This window comes from Schistosoma mansoni, chromosome 3, assembly GCF_000237925.1.
Source record: "Schistosoma mansoni strain Puerto Rico chromosome 3, complete genome".
In the NCBI taxonomy this organism is placed as follows: Eukaryota; Metazoa; Platyhelminthes; class Trematoda; order Strigeidida; family Schistosomatidae; genus Schistosoma; species Schistosoma mansoni.
In genome coordinates this window covers 9,730,427-9,750,291 of record NC_031497.1, presented here as the reverse complement: position 1 = coordinate 9,750,291, position 19,865 = coordinate 9,730,427, and the positions used below count along the sequence as shown (strand labels likewise).

Below are 19,865 nucleotides of genomic sequence, written 5' to 3'. Positions count from 1 at the left end.
TGAGGAGTTCAATGATGTACACCTGATAAAGTTCCAGAATTCCGTTATCCTTCTTTATAGTAATGTCACCTCCTTTCACCACCTCAAATACAACGTTATCTGGCTGTTGCTTCATTAATAGATGAACAGATGGAGACATTTTGGAAGTTGCACCACCTATAATTAGTTATTAAGTAAACCTAGATAATTCCGTTGGCTGTATTCGGCTCACAATGGACGTAACTACATTAGGCAGTGGCTGATTCCGGGACAACACTGCCCCACTACTCTGCAGCTAGAGCGGTCCCTGCTTCTTCGACACCAACTGAACAGTAGTTCTCACAGTCAATGGTTGTTAGCTCGTACTTCTCAAACTCAGCTCTTAACTTCCTCCACCTTCTGTAAAAGCTCGACCGAGGGCAATCCATCAAGTTTGACACTATTGGCTGTAACTTGTTTCTTATCCCTTTCATAACGTTCTACATTATTCGTCTAAAAGAAATAAGTATCTGTAGTTAGGCTGAACAGAAGCAGCAATCTAAGGCGTGCACAGTACAAACAATTCGCCTGCATGGCGTGAGATTTTTAAAAAAGGTGGTATTAACCCGACGCTTTTTGTCTCGTGTCTGTTTGATATACTAGAACAAGACCTAAACTTCGGTAATGTAACGCTCACTGAAGTTCATGATCATATCAAAAATTATTATTAATTGTAATTTCCTCCTAAAAGTTTAGAAGATGCACTGGCTGTTAGCTGTTTGTCCTGAAAACTTCGCGACACGGATTAAGGGATTTTTCCCCGAAATTTCCCCAAACATTGGGGGAATTTAGAACACCACTATTGGTCTGGGGTTTCACCCCGAAATTTCTCGAAAATTCCTCAAAATGTCTCCAAAATATTAAGATTGAGGGGGTCGGTTGAACATCTTCATTCAACTGAAGTAAGCAAAAAAATTGCACAGATTTCATATCCAGAAAATTGTCTCCCCTTAAAAGACGATACTAGTCAGCCATTGAATCCACACAATATTATACTTCATGTTCTGGCGAGATTCTTTAAAGGATAAACTTGCTGAATGAAGCTTTTGTATAATATCAAAATATCTATTCTGAAATAGGTCCTGCCAGTTACGTTCACTTTTCAGCATGTAGTAGATTGTATTCCTCACTAACCTACTTCTAAACCAAAGTTTCTATATCTGTATGAATACACAGAGGATTGTATTGCCGTCAACTTCTTTAAGTGTTTAAAACCGAATGGGTCGTTTAGATCACACGTTTACGTACAGTTTTAAATCCTGAAGGTCTCTGGTCAGTGTTAAGGTAGGGCTGTGTCGTTTTGCGTCTGTTTACTAACTAGCCGTATGGCTGAATCAGTAAGACTTAAGACAGCAGGTCTAACATATTTGAGCGAAATTCACTCATCTATATGGTTGAATAGTATTATAGCTGATGTTATGACTGCAGTTCGTGATAAGAACTCCAATTACTAACCCTTAACACATAGCCATACATCACATTTCCTCACACTAATTTATAACCATATTTTGATTCTAGTAGGCAGTTGAATTTTTTCAAGCTCGTTCTGCATCTCTCGGAGGCCGTTCATAAATTATAGTCTCACTGAAAGCGCCAGCTGGTGCTTTCAGTCTGTCTAGAACCACTCGAATCAACGTTATTACATAAATGATTGATAGCTGTTTTATCGGTTTATAAAGTAACAATATTTTATCTCTTAAGGGATGCTTTGGTGGACAAGAACATAAGTGGGGACAATCGAATGTATTTGAACACAAAATTACAGAACATCTCAGTAAAATCTGAGAACCATACAGTAAATACTTGAGTTGCAAAGTGTCAATCGAATGTCTCAAACTTGACTGTTACTTTTGTAAATGTCAATTAGACGTCTCAGTTTTCACTATTCCTTTGTCTTCACAGCAATCATTCACTGATCCTCTTGACCTTCTGCAGCCGTATAATGTATTTTTGATTCATGATACATACTACTTGTGTCTATCGACATCAACAGCACACACCACAATACCACTGTTTCTTCTTTAAACCGTCCAGTCAAATTATTTCACTATTACTTTTCAAAGTGATTACTTCCAGGATTCTTTATTTCCCTATCTAATCAAGTTAGTCGACAGCAGGCAGAGTAACCTACCATTTCGAATAAACCTCTTGACGAACTTTGGCTGTTACGGGAAAAGTCGATTGATTTTAGCCTATTCAATGTTGTTTCCATTCGCCGTGTAAATGCGAGGATGGGTCTGCTGTTGCTAAGATAAATTCTTGAATGTATAGACCGAAAGTTCACTCTTTAGGTCTTCCAAACTGGTCTTCGAGTATCCCAATGTATGCGAATACCGAAAATGGATTGAGTAAAATATCTCCCAATCGTCATAATGAACAGCTCTAGGCAGTAATCGCAATTATACTTGTCGCTTGGTCGGGTTGACGTTCATCGATTCAATATCCAGATTTTTAAATCAATTCTAGGAATCGGTTTTACCTCTTAAAAAGTTTTCAATAAATTATAAATGGTGTACCAGGATTTCCTCTACTGGTCTTCAGTATTGTAGAAAACGACTAATTTTACAATGGCGAGCAATAAACTTGCTTATTGGTTTTCATGTTTGTTTCTACAGCCAGTTGCTACATTGTTCATTCTGAGTCCCACGTAGCACAATACCTGAGTTTAGTTTTGACCACTACTACATATCTAACACTAGGTGTTCCTAATAAATGTCATCTATTTCAATCAGTCCTGAAGGCGTTTTCTGTCACACAACTTCAGAACTTAGTTGGAAACCCGACTACATTATCTGGAGCATTCTTTTTTAATATCTCAAAATCATGCTATTTTCGAAATACGTCTAAAGTAATTATATCTTTACTGGAGTGTTTTCGTAGAAGAGGAAGTCAAACTGCCACTAACTATTAGGTTTTTTTTAGATAATTACCTAGAATAATTAAGTACTGTTAAGATTGAATGAACTTATAATGTCATATGGTAGTTTTGGAAGCTAAATTGGTTTCTTAGTCAGCCGCAGTCGTGATTTAGTTTCAATCATCTGTAAATGATCTAGATATCTTTTTAGTTGACATCATGGAACATGACTTGATACTGTTGCGCTAATTTCATTAGTCTCGAGCAGAAAATTTTAGTATCAAATGTTTTTTGCCATAATCTCTCGTTTAACCTGATCGACCACTTACACTTTGTCAAATTCAGCTGTTGTTCACATATTTTTAGTAGAATCACTATGTTATCTTGGTGTCCTTACTGAACTGAGTAGAGATTAATTGTCCTATGATCCAGCAGTTGTCGGACATCAAAAGCACTAAGCCACAACCACGCTTTGTCCCTAGTTGGGGAAGTACATGGATTATTATTATTGTTTAAATATCATTATTAATCCCCCTATACATGAATCACTCACTTCGCATTGATCCCTCCTTATTACGTCTTACTAATTTTTCACACAATTTAATCTTCCACTCGATCGAATTGTAATTGCACTATCATATCTCTCTTACCCTATCTGACCCATATTTATATTCTGATCACAGATCTTAAATTTTCACTTTACATATATACAGATTCAAGTTAACATTCTATATGAGTCATATCAACATTAACAATTTTATTCTATTTGATTTGACATTCCTAAATTTACATGCATTAAACGATGTACTTTGCCTTTAACCTGGCCATTTTTCGGATTATTAATTTGGATATATAACTGTAGAACCTGAAGAGAATTTATCGAAAAGAATATTCTTCGTTCAAATATTAGTCTTTTAACATGGATTATGCTTTAAATTTAAGTATTGTTTCGGTCATTTGAATTAATTTCAGAAGACCAGAAATTCAAATCATATGCTCATACTTAACAACCTAATAGTAAGTTGAGGACCATTTTATTTGGCAGGATAATATTCAATAAACTAAATTCATTTCATCTATTTTACTGTAGGTCCAGATCATGCAGGATTTATTGAAATATTTCGTTTTACTCATTTTTTCACTCGAATTTTTACTCAGCAAAAGTAATGCTGAACAAGATTATTATGACATTCTTGGGATAAGTAAATCAGCCTCGAATAGTGATGTTAAAAAAGCCTTCCGTAAACTAGCGTTAAAATATCATCCAGATAAAAATAAAGATGAAGACGCACAGAAAAAGTTTGTGAAAATTGCTGAAGGTAAGTTGAATCATTTCATCGCTGTAAGCTTATTATATGTCGATCGTTACATGACCTTTTCGAGAAAAACTTACTGTTTTTAACTCGTGCCACAAATTCATTTTGTTTATTGATCATGACATTGCTCTATGTTTACGTCTAACTGGGCTTTAACTATCAATAGATAATGTTAAGTAGTAGATCCATTTTTGATTTAGTGATAAGTCAACTTTGATATGCCGGATTGTCGAGAAATAACACATAAGTTTATGAAGAAATAGAAAGTATAAGTTCATATCAAGACAATTCTTTCCCTATAGTAGAATCACGTAGTTTTAGCTGAATTGTGTCTAATAGCGTCTCGGATTGTCATGGGAACATAATAGACAAACAGCTATCCTCTATCCCATTCTACCAGGTTATAAACCTATCATTACTTATTCCTCCTAATCTCATTGTTGGCAAATGATGCTCAGTATGAAACCTGTTGGGCTTGATTTTGACTGCTACTAGCCTCATTGTTATTGTGTGGCGCATATGTATTTTTCGCCCTCTTGCATCAATGTTTGTGTGTTCAAATAAAGAAATCTAATCACACCTTTGCATACAGTATGTTTAGATCTCTCGTCTGAATTACACCCCTATTCTTATTGAAGGCCGGAAGTAGATCGTTTTCACTTACTGACCTCATACTGATATTTTGAATACCTTTTGAAGGTCAGCCTTTTTGGAGAGATCGGTGGTCACAATCAAGACAGTATGAAACAGCTTGATCGTCATTACTATCTTTTAAAATCCAATCTAGCGTTCAAGGTGCCTTTAAAGGTCCCGAGTTTCCATAACACCAATTTCACAGGCTGTTTCACTGACACTAGGTACCTTATTGCCAGTCGCCCCTATAGTGTTAAGTAGTTTTCCATAGCCAATAAATCCTGGTGGTAACGTTAGTGATAAGGTCCATTTACACATATTGTTAGCCAGTGGTCTATGATAACCTAAGCCATCTTTGGTGTGTCGGTGATGTTAGTCCGGCTGTAAAAGATCGAGTTTACGGAGCGTCAGTGAGGGTAGTTTTGCTTCGTGCTTGTGAAAGCCGGCATCACCAAGTTAGGCGTGTCAAAGATCTCTTTGTGTTCGTTCGTCATTATCTCCGAAGGATTGCTGGCATTCAGTGAAAACGCGTGAGTTTGACAGCGTACGTCCTAAACCAATTATTTGTTGTTTTACAAGAAAAACTTAAGATCATTGTTTAACAATATTCTGGTGTATACCGATGACAATTATAAGGTCTCTACAGATTCCTAGTATTTATTAGTCGAACGCTTTGCAAAATAGCTAGTAATTGTCCCCTATTTTTATAATGGTGAGACTTAAGTTGATGCGAAATACATCTGTTTATAGTACATTAATTATGGTTTGTATAACTTGCAAGCATTAGGATGTCAATTGTTAAGTCCATAATGTTCATTTTATTAATGAGTTAATACCATGAATTTCGTAAAGCTTGTAATGCTATCCGGTTGCCCTAATCAAACCAAATGGTTGTCTTAAGACACTCCCATTCTAAGTTATGACCTAATAATCTCTTCCACAGAGTATCCAAATGATATACCCTGCATACTAAAAGTATGGCTTAAAGTCCAACTTATGAACCTATACTTAATTGATGAGATACATCCCGACCGTTGCTATTACTTTGACGTAGTGATAGGGCTTGCTTATTGTGACGAACTGACTGAAATACTCGCTTCTCAAGGTCCTACCATGCCAGGTAGATCGGTTGAAGAACGATAAGACTAAAAGTGAAAACCGCCCTCATACCCCTAACAGCACTCAGGACTTTTTATTCATGACCGATTTCCCTCTTCAATCCCTATTATTCCTCCTACCTTGACTTTCAACTCTAGATCTTATCTCTCGACTTCCTCCTCAGGTGTCACCATGGCCGACGATTCTGGTGCGCGAAATACTGTCTCAAGTTTACTAAAACCTCGCTCTAAACTACACATTGGAACCTTCAATGTATGCACCCTATGTCAAATCGACCAACAGACCTCCTTGTCTAAGACCCTAGAATGTCGTACGATTGATGTATGCTGTGTCTACGAAACACACATACAGAATCCTAGCGTAGTCATCCACTTGATTTTGCCTAGCCAAAACGGGAGCCGACGAGATACACCCTCCATTTATCTGGCGACCCGACAGCAGGTTCTCTTGAACTGGCAGGTGTAGACATAGCACTATGTATGAGGGCAGAAGAAGCACTTTTAGAATGGATCCCTGTTAACATTCGCCTATGTGCTGTTCGGCTAAACAGCTCCATAAAAAATTGGAAGAACAGGGACACACATCGTTGCGTTCTCGTCATTTCTGCCTACGCTCTCAATGACTGCATCTCGGATGAAGTGAAAGATAACTTTTATGGAAAGCTTTCTGAAATTCTTCAAAAAGCTAGACGCTCCGACATAGTACTCGTAGCAGGTGACTTTAATGTCCAAGTAGGTAGCTTAACCCAAACAGAAAGGCATTTAGGTGGGTATTTTAGTATCCCGACGTAGCCAGCAGATAATGGTGACCTTCTGCTGCAACTGTGCTCAGACAATCGTTTATTTTTAACAATTACCAATTTTAAGCATAAGAAGAGACATCGTCTAACACGGTGACCCCCTGCAACAAACCAACGATGGATTCAAATAGACCATATTGCCATCAGTCATCGTTGGAAAGGCTCAACAAAAGGCTGCCGCTCGTTCTGGATTATATGTTTAAACTCTGACCATGCTCTGATACAAGCATGCATTTGCTTGCACCTCACTGGAGGCAGAAAACCACACTAAGAAGACCTATTAGAATTGAATTCAGTGACGAGAAAGCCGAAAATCGATTCCGGGAACTAGTGAAGTCACACTTAGGCAGTTCTGAAAACGAGGCTGACCCAGATATTGCTTGAAAAGATATACAAACCTCAGCGACATCTATTAATGACTTGAACCAAAGGGTCTCGAAAAACCAGTAGATTTCTACTAAGTCTATTGCACTGATGGATTCTCGTAAACTCATCCCATCACGCTCTGAGCACGATGAAGAGCGTAAACAAATCAGATCTAGGTTGAACAAAAGTCTAAGGAACGACCGTGAGCAGTGGTGGGCAACGAAAGCAAAAGAGATGGAGAAGACAATGTCTGTAAGTAACACAATACAGCTTTTCAGACTCATAAAAGAAACTGGGATTAAGAAGTCAACCGTAATATGATCTCGGAAAAACACGACACTTGTCTGTTCTCAGCCCAGATGTTAAAAGCGATGGGCGGAATACTTTAAGGAGCAGTTCAGCTGGCCTTCAGTTACTGTACAACTTAACTAGCCACCATTCCTAAACAGCCTGAATGGAACATTGAAGTAGGCTCGCCGGCTTTAATTGAAGTTAAAATAACAATAGCTAATCTGAAACGAGGAAGAGCAGCTGGTTCAGATTGATTAACTCCAGAGGTCTTTAAGGATGGTGGTCCAGTTTTAGTGATTAAGTTGACCAATATTTTATCTAAAATATGGGGATTTGACGTAATCCAACCTGACTGGTTAGAATCACTAATTGTCCCAATATATGGGAAAGGATCAAAATCATTCTGTGATAACCATAGAGGGATTAGTTTGACTAATATCGCATGTAAATTACTAGCTTCAATAATTATTGAGCGCCCAACAATGACTCGTGAACTGCAAACATGAGAAAATCAGGCTGGCTTTAGACATGGTTGTGGCTGCATCGACCACATATTCGCCATTCATAAGATTTTAGAACACAGGCATGCTTATCGGCGTCTGACAATGATAGTCTTCACTTAAAAGCAGTATTTGACTCTGTCGACCGAGAGGTTCTGTGGCAGTGTCTGTCATTAAAAGGCGTTCCTCAGAAGTACATAAACCTTGCTAAGACTCTTTACTCGAACAATACCAGTCGAGTCAGAGCTTATGGCGAACTGTCATCTGAATTTACAACCTCAAGTGGTGTCCAACAAGGCTGTCCACTATCCCCATTTTTGTTTAACTTCATCATAGACCTACTTCTGGAAATGACGCTCTCGTCGACTGAATTTTCAGGAATTGATCTCCTACCAGTAGGTCTACTTATCGACTTGAGATACTCAGATGGCATAGTCCTGTTTGGTGAAGATGCTGACAAAATGCAGTGTCTTTTGGTAGCACTGAGTAACAATGCAAGGATGTTTGGGATGCGTTTTCTCCCTCTAAATGTAGATTGTTGCTCCAGGACTGACCTGCGTCAACACCTGAACTAAGGATAGGGAGTGAAGTAATCGAACTTCACTTATCTTGGAAGTCTGATCAACCCTAACGGGTTGGTGTCTGATGAAATCTCAGCACGGATTCAAAAAGCTCGTTTGCTTTTTGCCAGCTTACGTCACCTATGGTGAAGGCGAGATATCCGTCTATCAATTAAGGGACGAGTATACTGCTCAGCAGTTCGTTCTGTTCTACTGTACGGCTGCAAAACGTGGCCATTAAGAGGAAGAGATACTTGTAAGGTACTAGTATTCGACCACAGATGTCTTAGAAATATTAGCAGCATCTTCTGGGATCACCGGGTAAGTAATAGTGAGGTTAGATGCAGGGTATTACTCGGAATCATGACGTTGTGAGGCGTCCAAACCAAAACGTGGCATCTGTCCATGAAGTCACTAACTTCTGGTATGAGCCATGTTGGTAGATGCAGACAACTTGGTTGGGGTCTGCGTAACTTTCGTAACCATTGGTTGGAGACTCTTCGTGACATGGCTCAGAATCGATCACAATGGCGTGGGTGTAGACACTTTTTGTATTCCCTTGAACCGTGGGGTTAGAATTACTTAATACCTTTCTACGAACTAACTCTTTCACATATTTTTATGTGCAATCTTGTTTTTATATATTACTACCATTGAAGTAACTGCTTCTATGAATTTGGTGTTCGTCTTGTGTTGGTGAGGTATGGCAACTTGGACCGATGCATATATGTGCCTGGTCCTACGTTGTAGCTGACTGACTGCTGAGATACATCCACGCACTAACAATCAACTGCATATTTACTGAGTTAATCCTGATAAGTATCTAATATAGTACTTATTATTCATCCTACTAGTAACCTAATGCAATAATCAAAACTTTATTTTATTGTTCAGAGTCAATCTATTGGATTTCGTCTAATCACTTTGTATTACTCAATATTTTACTTGATTTATTTCCTTACCAAGCTTATGATGTTCTCTCTGATGATGAAAAACGTAGACAGTATGATAGTGTTGGACATAGTTATTATACACAACAGCCTGGTGGAAATGGTGCTCCAGATTTTGATTTTAATAGCTTCTTCCGAAACTTCGATATGTTTCGTCAGCACAGACATTCTGATGATCATGGTTCGTTCTTCAATTTCCGTGGATTATTTGACGACGATGATGGTGATGACGATGGCTTTTTTTCACCATTCGGCGGTATGTTCCATTCATCAGATGAATCTCATGGGTTTATTAGACATCAAGGTAAGTTGTATGAAACATGATCCGTGAATGTAAAACACATATGTAGGCTTCAAGTGACTCATCATAGTTGTATTTCAATATATCTCCTATATGATTTAAACAAGCCAGTAATGCTGAGGTTAAGTGTTTTATGTTAGCTAAAGATGGCAATTTGAGTAATAAAGTTATACGCTTGCATCTACTGAAGATGGATGTAATACGTGTAACGCATGAATAATAAATACCTACCTTGATGTACGATGCTGAATGGGTTGGGAAAAAGTTCAGAGTAGTCACATCAAAATATGGCATCGCGCCATAAGTTTATTAACTATGGGTCTGAGTCGAGTCGATTGGTGTAGATTTCCTGATTGGGACTCGTGCAATATTTGTAGTCAGTAGTTGAACGAAGGCTTTGGATGGAATAGTACTAAATCATTTAGAGTTGAGCAGTTGCATTTGTTCTCCATTTTCCTCCAAATCTTGAGTTATGTACCATTCGTAACTTTCCAACCTTCCTTCCTATTTGCTTCTTAATGATCTATACTTTTCGTGTTTAGATTTCCATGACAATTGAATTTAAATTCTCCTCTCTCTCACTGTACTGATTTACTGTATGACTACTTGAGTAAATACACATCCGTACCAGATTCTACGTTGATGAATATTTGCAGATAAAGTGACAATGTCGTAAGCTTGATCACCTAACGGTTCAAAAGCCTGGCAAATAGAAACTACTTAAAAAGCGTTAGTGATTGAACGCTTGGAGACTTATTTTGTTTAGTTTTGGCGGTCGCATCACACAGCTAAACAACAAAATATAACTATTCTATTTTCGAAAACCACTTTTTGGTTGAAATTTAGTCAAGATGCTATAATTTTGTAGCCGACAAAGAGTAGTCTTTTTAACGGTAGAGGTGTTTGCATTGATTATTCTTCTAAATTTTAACAGGTAACGTCTTTAATCAGGAAAAATAATAGCCATATTCTTTATTGCTTTTTATAGGTCAACAAAACTGTCAAACTCAAACTATACGAAGAGGTAACACAATTATTACTCAAACACGTTGTTCTTAATTACATCCTAAAAGTGATTTCATTGATATTATTTTGTACGATTTTACGGAAATGTCTCACGGTTGTTTGCCCTCTTGATAAGCTTAAAATTTTGTACAGCCGATGATCGTTATTATAGTGTTTCACAACGTCATTTTGTGTATATGAACGTTGCATTACTTTTTCTATTAATCCACATAAAATAACTGGTTGTTTATATCACAAAGTGTTTTGTTTTTTTTGAAAAATGATTTTTATATACAAAGACGTATCTTTACTTGTTCATCTCTTCTGCTTTATTATGTTGAGACCATTGTCTTTCTCTTCTCATTGATTGATGTGGATAATTTTAAAAAGTAAAGAAAGTGTGTAAATGGGGATTTCCACAAACAATAGAAAAACCATGATAAATAAAAATTTCCATCACTTCATTTGTTGGATAGATATAACCAACTGTTGGTTTTTGTTTGGTTTAACAAATTTTCATAATAAAAATTAAAGCCATTAATGTATTGTTTTTTTTAAACGTGATAATAATGATAATCTGAACTGGTTTGTGTTGCTATAAACAGAAGTAGTAACTTCATTATGGACTGAAAAACTGTTGATTTTAATTCATCTGGAGTCTATGATGAATAGCATCATAGAAAATGATGTTACATAGTCTCAGCCAGCGAGTGTAAGTAATTAAACTGATAAAGTATTATTGGTGAAATTGTGATCAATGCGATAGAAAATAATTACATAACAAGAACTATCTAAGATCATAAACTTGACTATACATTCCCTCCTTAGGAATTAATATAGAAGTAACAATATAATCTGGCTATATATTCACATGGCCACGCGAATATATAGCCTCTGCCAGGGAAGTCCTACTCGCTGCCTTCTCGTGGCGGGGGTGTTGCTTACGAAAGTGAGAGGACGAAAAGCGAATGTCCGGCGCTATAACCGGGTTGGTGGACAAGGCGAGTCCACCTAGGGGAGTTGGAAAACCCTGATTCCAAACCAATGGTGCACATGGGCTCCAGTATCCTGATGGAACGAATGGCGAATGAACCTGTTGTTGGTCACCGGCTACCATGGGACTGCATCTCCTCACGATGCTCCATTGCCTTGTGGATTAGACCTCTAGGTCAAAGGCTCCGGGTGTGGCCCCCTAAGAAAACCACCTGCTTCGGTTTGGGCACCCGGGCAGTATCACAGCCCTCTCGCAAATAAATGAAATGGAACATTCAGCTGACAATTATATTCTCGTTCATACAAGAAACAATTCAATTTGCATTATTACTATTATTATTATTATTTACCATATCGCTAATTCACCCCCTTTTATCCCCAATTTGTGTAACCTTACTTTTCAACTTATGCAGCAGCTCGCTCTTGGTGGAAAATCTGTCCTATCTAAACGATCTCCAGTCACTGTCTGGTTGAAAGTGAATGCTTCCACCGATTATGAATACTGAAGCAGTCTTTCTGAAACCACGTACGCCGTTCAAGCTGGCTTCCTCCAACGTTCGCACACTAATGCAGATCAGACAACAGATAGGGCTGTCTATGTCTTTGGAAGGTCTTAATGTTGACGTTTGTTGTCTATCCGAGACCCGTATTCAAGACTCTAGTGAAGTACTACAAATCCGCTCTCCATCTGTCGCCTCGAAAAGCTTGTTTCACGTGCGCTTATCCGGGGACCCTGTGGCATCTTCGTCTGGTCTTGCTGGCGTTGGTGTCGCACTAAGCACTAGGGCTGAGGCAACACTAATCGATTGGATCCCCATTAACAGTCGGTTATGTGCTGTTAGATTAGAAAGTTCCATCAAAGTGAGAAGAAATCGGCGTGAGAATCGGTGTCTTTTCGTCATCTCCGCCTATGCCCCGACAGATTGCAGCCCGGATGCAATCAAGGATGAGTTTTACCACCAGTTAACAGTTCTTCTCCAGAAAGCGCGTTCGACAGATATTGTAGTATTAGCCGGAGACTTGAATGCTCAGGTCGGGCGTCTAGGCACAGAAGAGAGTCGTTTAGGTGGCCGATGGGGACTTGTTGGTCTCAGGACAGATAACGGGGACCGTTCGCTGCAACTGTGCACAGACCACAACCTGTTTCTGGCCAGCACTAACTTCCGGCACAGTCATCGCCGGTGTGCTACCTGGCGTCCTCCCTCTGCATCCCAAGCCTGGACTCAGATTGATCACATCGCGATCAGCTACCGCTGGCGTGGTTGTGTACAAGACTGCCGCTCCTTTTGGAGTACCTATCTGGAGTCTGATCATGCCCTGGTCTGCGCCAATCTCACTTTTCAGTGGCCGAAGGATTGACCACCACCAACGGATCGATGTTAGTAAACTGGCTGCAACTTCTGTTGCAAGTAAGTATCGAGCGGAGCTAGCTTCTAGGCTAGCTACCATCCCACCGAAAAGTATAGATGAGCATTGGTTGCATCTTCACGACGCCATGAAAATGGCGAGTAAAGCCGCTTGCGGCTTCGCGAAACGTCCCGCTTACAAGCACTGGGTTTCTTCTGGCTCCTTACAACTGATGGAAGCCCGTCGGTCTACTCCGGGTGACCGTGAGTATGACCACAAACGAAGGCTGTTACGTAATGAAATTGGGCAAAGCTTGCGTAAGGACCGAGAAGCCTGGTGGTCGGAGCGTGCTAATGAGATGGAAGCAGCAGCTGCATCTGGTAACTGCCGGAAGCTCTTCCAACTCATCCGAGCCACTGGCAGCAAGAAGTCTGGTGTGAGTGAAACAATCTACGAGGATGACGGGATGCCAATCACTAACATCTCTCGACGTCTTGGACGATGGGCTGAATTTTTCGAAGGGCCGTTCAACTGGCCTGCTGCTCCGGCAACATCGACCAGTTTGTCCTGCCCCCCATGGCCGGTGACGACTGATCCACCAAACGAGGCGGAAGTCCGCAAGGAACTCCAACTCTTGAAGCGCTACAAATCACCGGGCCCAGATGACTTACCTCCGGCTCTTTTTAAAGATGATGATGACTTTCTGGCTAAGGAACTGACGGTGTTGTTTGCAAAGGTTTGGGAGGAAGAAAGTGTTCCAACATCTTGGAATGAGTCAATAGTCGTCCCTATCTTTAAAAAGGGTTCACGTTGTTCCTTTAATAACTATCGGGGGATAAGTCTACTTCCGATTGCGTCCAAACTATTGGCTTCTATCATTCTTCGTAGGTTGTTTAAAACCCGAGAACGATTGACTCGCGAGGAGCAGGCTGGTTTTCGTTCTGGTCGAGGATGCATTGATCACATCTTCACCCTCCGCCAAATGTTAGAACACCGTCATACTTATCGCAGGCCAACAATCGTAGTGTTTCTTGATATCAGGGCGGCCTTCGATTCGTTGGACAGGACTGTTCTCTGGGATTGTCTATTGAAGAAGGGTGTGCCTGAGAAGTTCATTAACATCTTAAAGGCCCTGTATACGAACACCTCAGGCAGAGTGAGGGCATACAACCACCTTTCTCCCTTGTTCCATTCGAGCAGTGGGGTTAGGCAGGGTTGCCCAATCTCACCATTCCTCTTCAACTTTGCCATCGACGACATCCTGGAAACAGCTCTGATGGATGTAAGTAATGGCGGTGTGGATATGTTGCCTGGAGAACGACTTCTCGACCTCGAGTATGCGGATGATATTGTCTTATTGTGCGATAATGCCCAAGGCGTACAATCCGCACTTAATCAGTTGGCAATCAGTGTCCGCAGGTACGGTATGTGCTTTGCACCCTCCAAGTGCAAAGTACTCCTACAAGACTGGCAGGATTCTCATCCTGTACTCACCCTGGATGGTGAGCAGATTGAAGTAGTTGAGAAGTTCGTGTATCTAGGTAGCTATATAAGTGCTGGTGGGGGCGTGAGTGATGAGATTGATGCACGTATAATGAAAGCCAGAGCGGCTTATGCCAATCTGGGCCATCTTTGGCGCCTTCGTGATGTTAGTCTGGCTGTAAAAGGTCGGATCTACAACGCGTCGGTGAGAGCAGTTTTGCTCTATGCTTGTGAAACCTGGCCTCTCCGAGTTGAGGATGTTAGACGACTCTCTGTGTTCGATCATCGTTGTCTCCGAAGGATTGCTGACATACAGTGGCAACACCATGTTAGTAATGCAGAGGTTCGGCATCGTGTGTTCGGGCGCAGAGACGATAATTCGATTGGTGTTACCATCTTGAAACACCGACTTCGGTGGCTTCGACATGTTTTACGAATGCCGTCCCAGAGGCTTCCACGTCGTGCATTATTTGCCGACTCTGGGACTGGTTGGAAAAAGCGGAGAGGAGGTCATTGTATGACATGGTGTCGTGGCATGAAAGAGAGCTGCAAAGGGCTAGCTTCTGTTGGTCCTTCACGACTCCCTGGCTGGGGTCTGAGAGATGGTGCAACACAGTGGCTAGAGACGTTATCGGATATGGCTCAGAATAGAAGCCAGTGGCGAGCCTGCTGTAACCTTCTTCTACTTTCTTCATAAAGAGTGGCTATAACTTTCCTAACTGAGAGAGCTCTTCTGGTTGTACATTCAGTTCCCCCCATCATTACTCTTCTCCTTTTTTTTCCTTCTTTTATATATACGCATCTTCTTCCTTCTCCCATTCTCATTATTTTGTGTGGCGCATATGTATCCGGTGCCCTTTGTACCAATATATATGTGATTAAATAAATAATAATATAATCTGAGAAGATTAATGGCTAAACAGTAAAGACAAATATATTTCCAAACGTTGGCTTAAGAGGTAATAAAATTTCCAGAGAAGTCTGTTGGACTATGAACCACCAAATTTCCGGACCGATAGTCACACCTTGGCTTCGCTGCCCATAGCTTGCTCCTAATCTACTGTTCCAGATATCACTGAGTGTTAGAGTAGGTCCGTGATTACTATTTCAAAGATAACTATGGTTACGTTTCAGTAACTTATAAGTGTCTTCTGCTTTCAAAAGCCATGTTTGAGTAAAAATCTTCGTGTTTGCGTCATTTTAGTTATGATCATGTATAAGCGATTTGCCTTATGACGAATTTCCGTCCTCAGAAAGTTCTATCCAGTAAAATATAATCATAAAGACATTTTTGCGTCATAACATTCTACTGATATACACAATAAAAAATTCGCTAGAACTTTGAGTGAAACTATATTCGAGCACATAAATACCCGTATAATATACTTTCCTTTAAAAATTTTCGGTGAATAATCACGAACACTATGGTAGATTTTGATCATTCAATGTTTAATTAGTAATATCATTCGATTACGTACTGCTTCAAACCACTTATTATTGTCATGGTGATGTTACAGTGAATTAAAAAGTAGTGAATGTTGGAAATTAATTATGTACTAGTTTGATTAGTTACTGTTACAATTCGGTCCTACAAATACTGATTATCTTATTTGATATATATATAGTATAGTTAGTAAATGTAAAGAAGAAACTTCTGATTGATAATAGTTCGATTAAATATTAACTTTTCAATTCGTCTACTAAGTTGTACGTCTAAGTTAGATTTATACTGCCATATGGTTTGTGTACTATCATTCTATAATTTATTCTATTATGAAAATGTGGTGTGGTCTACTTATATCCATATAAGTTGTATATGGTGATGGTCAGACATATAATGTATTTTGGCAGAAGATCGACAAGGAAAGAACTGAAATGAAGCGCAATTGTTAGGAAAATTAGAGAAGATGAACTGATATTTACAGAAAAATCAGTGAAGATTGAGACAATTGGTTGTTATTTTGCAAATTAACTGTTTGCTGTATGGCTATCAGAATTTAGTGAGATAGTCTGTAATTTGTGCTTAAGTACATTCGATTGTCCCCAACTAGTGTTTTTGCTCACAACAAAACCAGTGAGCATAAATTATCTGACCAATTCTTTGTGGGTTATATATTCGTGTTTATGGGTTGTATTTTCGCAATACAGTAAATCTTACCAATCATATGTCAAGTGTTGTCTTCTGATATTCTTGTATCATAGGTGTAGAATACTAGGGAACAAACAACCTTGTTTTTTATCACTTCGTATGTTAAAAGTACATCATGCCGACAAACCAGTCATATTGCTGATAACGGCTAGTGGATTGTTGCGCGAAATATAATGACAGGTGACTTGTACTTTATTAGGAGCTATGTAAACCCTAACAATATTAAGACACTAAATATTAATAAATATGAGGAGACTAAAGAATAGAGACCATGTTCTATGAATTCCCGAAGGTACTCGATTTTCCAAATTGAAGAAGTAACTGAATAAATATCCATATGAATACGAAGTATCCTATCACTCGATTTCTAACCCTAAATCTTAATCCCAACGCCAAATACCCGTTTTCGATTTACTATGCTGTATATTGAGTATTCTCATTACCTGCATCCTGATTGACTAAAAATCACGTTTGGGTTGTTTGTATGTTGTGGCTCGATCTGTAAGGGCATATTGCACCGATAACTTTGAACCATTTAGAAGTCAATCAGGAGACAGTGTTTAATTACAAAACAATTAACTATGGAAAGCAATAAAATTACAGCGGAGTAGTGGTTTAAATATGATTAATTAACCTTTACTTGTTGAATTATTGATTGTAGTGAAAGAAAAAGGCTAAATTTACATATTAATAGTCTCCCCAGAGTTCTGACTTGGGGCTATAACCTCATAGGGTTTACGTCACCAACTGACATCAGCTATAATGCAACAAAGATTTGCCACCCTTTTGCTGATAAACTTAAGAAAGTTAAGAATAAGATTTAGAGTAGAAGAATATTAAGTAACTGTACAGAAATCTTTTACTGTGCATTGAATCATACCAAATACTCGAACATAAAATCTATAGCAGGAGCAGATATTCCTGATAATTTAACTTAAGCAACATGTCAAATTCACTTTCTGATTACGTAATGGATGTTTTCGCTAACTTCGAGCATCTTAATAACCGAATATGACCTTTTTTCCTTAGTTTATAATAACATGCAAGTTATCTTTCACGGTATTTTCAATTTCGTGTAAAAATCCATGAGGCACTATCTTGATTTCGATTGACTCACTGAAGGCTGTCAGTCTAGTATACTTTAACCATTTCGTAATTCTTGTTACTCAATACAGTATGTACCTTTTTGTTTGTATCAATTCATTCGGTTATATCATTTTGTGTCGTAGATGAATAAATATCCTGTTAAATAGTAAAAAATACTCATGAGATTTAATCAGGAATCATACATAGTCGGAATATACTACTGACTAGTACGATGTAATAAAAATTACACTTTTCAAGAAAATATTACTGTTAGGTTGTAAATATTTATCTCTTAATAAATTTCTACCATTTTCGAAAAGACTAGAAGGACATCATAGTTTTAGAATCTTCTCTTGTGAATTATTGCTCTTCATCCATGAGTAATGTCAGGCGGAATAAAAAATAACTGTAATTGTGAAGATGAAATCTCACCAAATAACATCTTGAAACTTTTGTTACCAACTGATTCATATGATGTACATTTATTGTACAGAACGATAAACTTTCACTGCTGAAATTGACAAACTTATTGATCAAGTTTTTGTGACCGACATTAATGCTAAAAATGATTTGATAATTATCAGAATAAAACATGAATACCTCATTTTCTATTGAAACTGATAAATTACAACTCATTAACTTGTCTATAAGAGAATAAAATATTCTACTCCCGGAAGTTTTACCTTGCAATCAGTTTTTCTTATATTTTAACATGTATCTGCGAGATTATAATTTACGGATAACCTTTGAGCGAATTTAAAATGACCTTGAGAAATATTAGTTAATCAGGAAACAGCTAGAATAGAGTAAAATATACAAAACCAAAGAATTAAAGTGGATACACTTCTTTTACATGGTCCAAAAACCTGTAAAGGTTAGAAAGGGGTTCAAAGGTTTTAAAGTCGTAATGCATACGTTAGAGGGAATCATCCATATGGCTCCATAATAGTCGGTCTCTGGAGCCATGAGAAAGTCGCGAAAACTCAGCTTCGACCACATAGCTTCAATATTGTTTGTGTGTACTCCGGTCGTGCAAGCTTGTCATTTTTACTACGTATATATCTCTAAAATACCCATAGCACTAAACAGCCGAAGCTTTAGTAACATCTGCGATTATTGCAACCAATGCTACTGGCGCTTTTATTATACAGTTCGCGGCAATTATTATAATATGCCTTAGTCTCAATCTGGATCGAGCAAGAAGGTCCCTATTCTAGCACACGTCTTCCTTCAACATATGTTACATCAAAGGACAACATCACGGTAGTCTGCACAAGGTCTAAAAGTCATTTGTTTACTGCAATTACAAATAAAGGGACTTCTTAGGAGTCCAAGTTATTGTAAGCATTCAGTTGTCACATCTCTAAAATCCTCTGTGAACCGATCGTACATGAACACCAGGTACTGAGATCAGCACCGTGACCTTGAATCCCTCAAACGCTTCTGAATTGCTCGTCCATAAATTATAGTCTCGCTCAAGTATCTTTAAACTTAGTCAGCTCTATAGAAATACTTATTAAACAAACTATTGAAGAAATAATTTCTTGTTTTAAATGTTTTTCATGATCAACACTAGAAAAAGATGTAGAAACTGGATAAGATTTAATCCGTAAAAAGATTGATTAAAATTTTATTTACAGAATAAGACTTTTTATTATCTCTGTATATTGAGCTCAATAACTGTTTATAACACAATGAACTTGTAACATAATAACTATTTCAAGGTGATCCCCACTAGGATACACGTATCCCAACCAAGATTGATCGAATTTCAGTCAAAATATCAACAACAGGATAAGCTTAAGACATTGCAAGTTTTAAAAAAAAAACAATGAAATCTTATTGTCTCCTTAGTTATAATGATAATAAATTTTTATTTAAGGTACGTATAACTTGACCGAATTAAATATTGTAACTAAACGTTTATTAATAGCACACTTATTCATACACATGTACTAATTATCAGAATTTATTAATCTATAATTTTTGAATAAAGTATAATATATGAATAGTTGAAATTAAAAGTATTCAGTAAAATAAAATTCCTTAACCATTATATCGGTAACAACTAAAAACTACGAGTACCGTTGTGT

General features: G+C 38.3%; 1 protein-coding gene across 1 annotated transcript; it reads left to right on the top strand.

Moving 5' to 3' along the window:
* Nucleotides 1-1,264: 1,264 nt before the first annotated feature.
* Smp_078800 (putative dnaj homolog subfamily B member) lies at nt 1,265-11,254 on the top strand. The gene is made up of 4 exons (XM_018799157.1): nt 1,265-1,302; nt 3,966-4,194; nt 9,426-9,713; nt 10,699-11,254. The coding sequence occupies exons 2-4, from the start codon at nt 3,975-3,977 to the stop codon at nt 10,767-10,769; spliced, it is 579 nt and encodes a 192-aa protein (XP_018650973.1). The 5' UTR covers nt 1,265-1,302; nt 3,966-3,974; the 3' UTR covers nt 10,770-11,254.
* Nucleotides 11,255-19,865: the final 8,611 nt, after the last annotated feature.

What these genes read in the sequence shown, in the direction of transcription:
- Smp_078800 (XM_018799157.1), top strand. Translation starts at nt 3,975, where the DNA reads ATGCAGGATTTATTGAAATATTTCGTTTTACTCATTTTTTCACTCGAA. An exon ending in GTTTGTGAAAATTGCTGAAG is followed by an intron (nt 4,195 to 9,425) that starts GTAAGTTGAATC and finishes TTCCTTACCAAG; the next exon opens with CTTATGATGTTCTCTCTGAT. An exon ending in TGGGTTTATTAGACATCAAG is followed by an intron (nt 9,714 to 10,698) that starts GTAAGTTGTATG and finishes TGCTTTTTATAG; the next exon opens with GTCAACAAAACTGTCAAACT.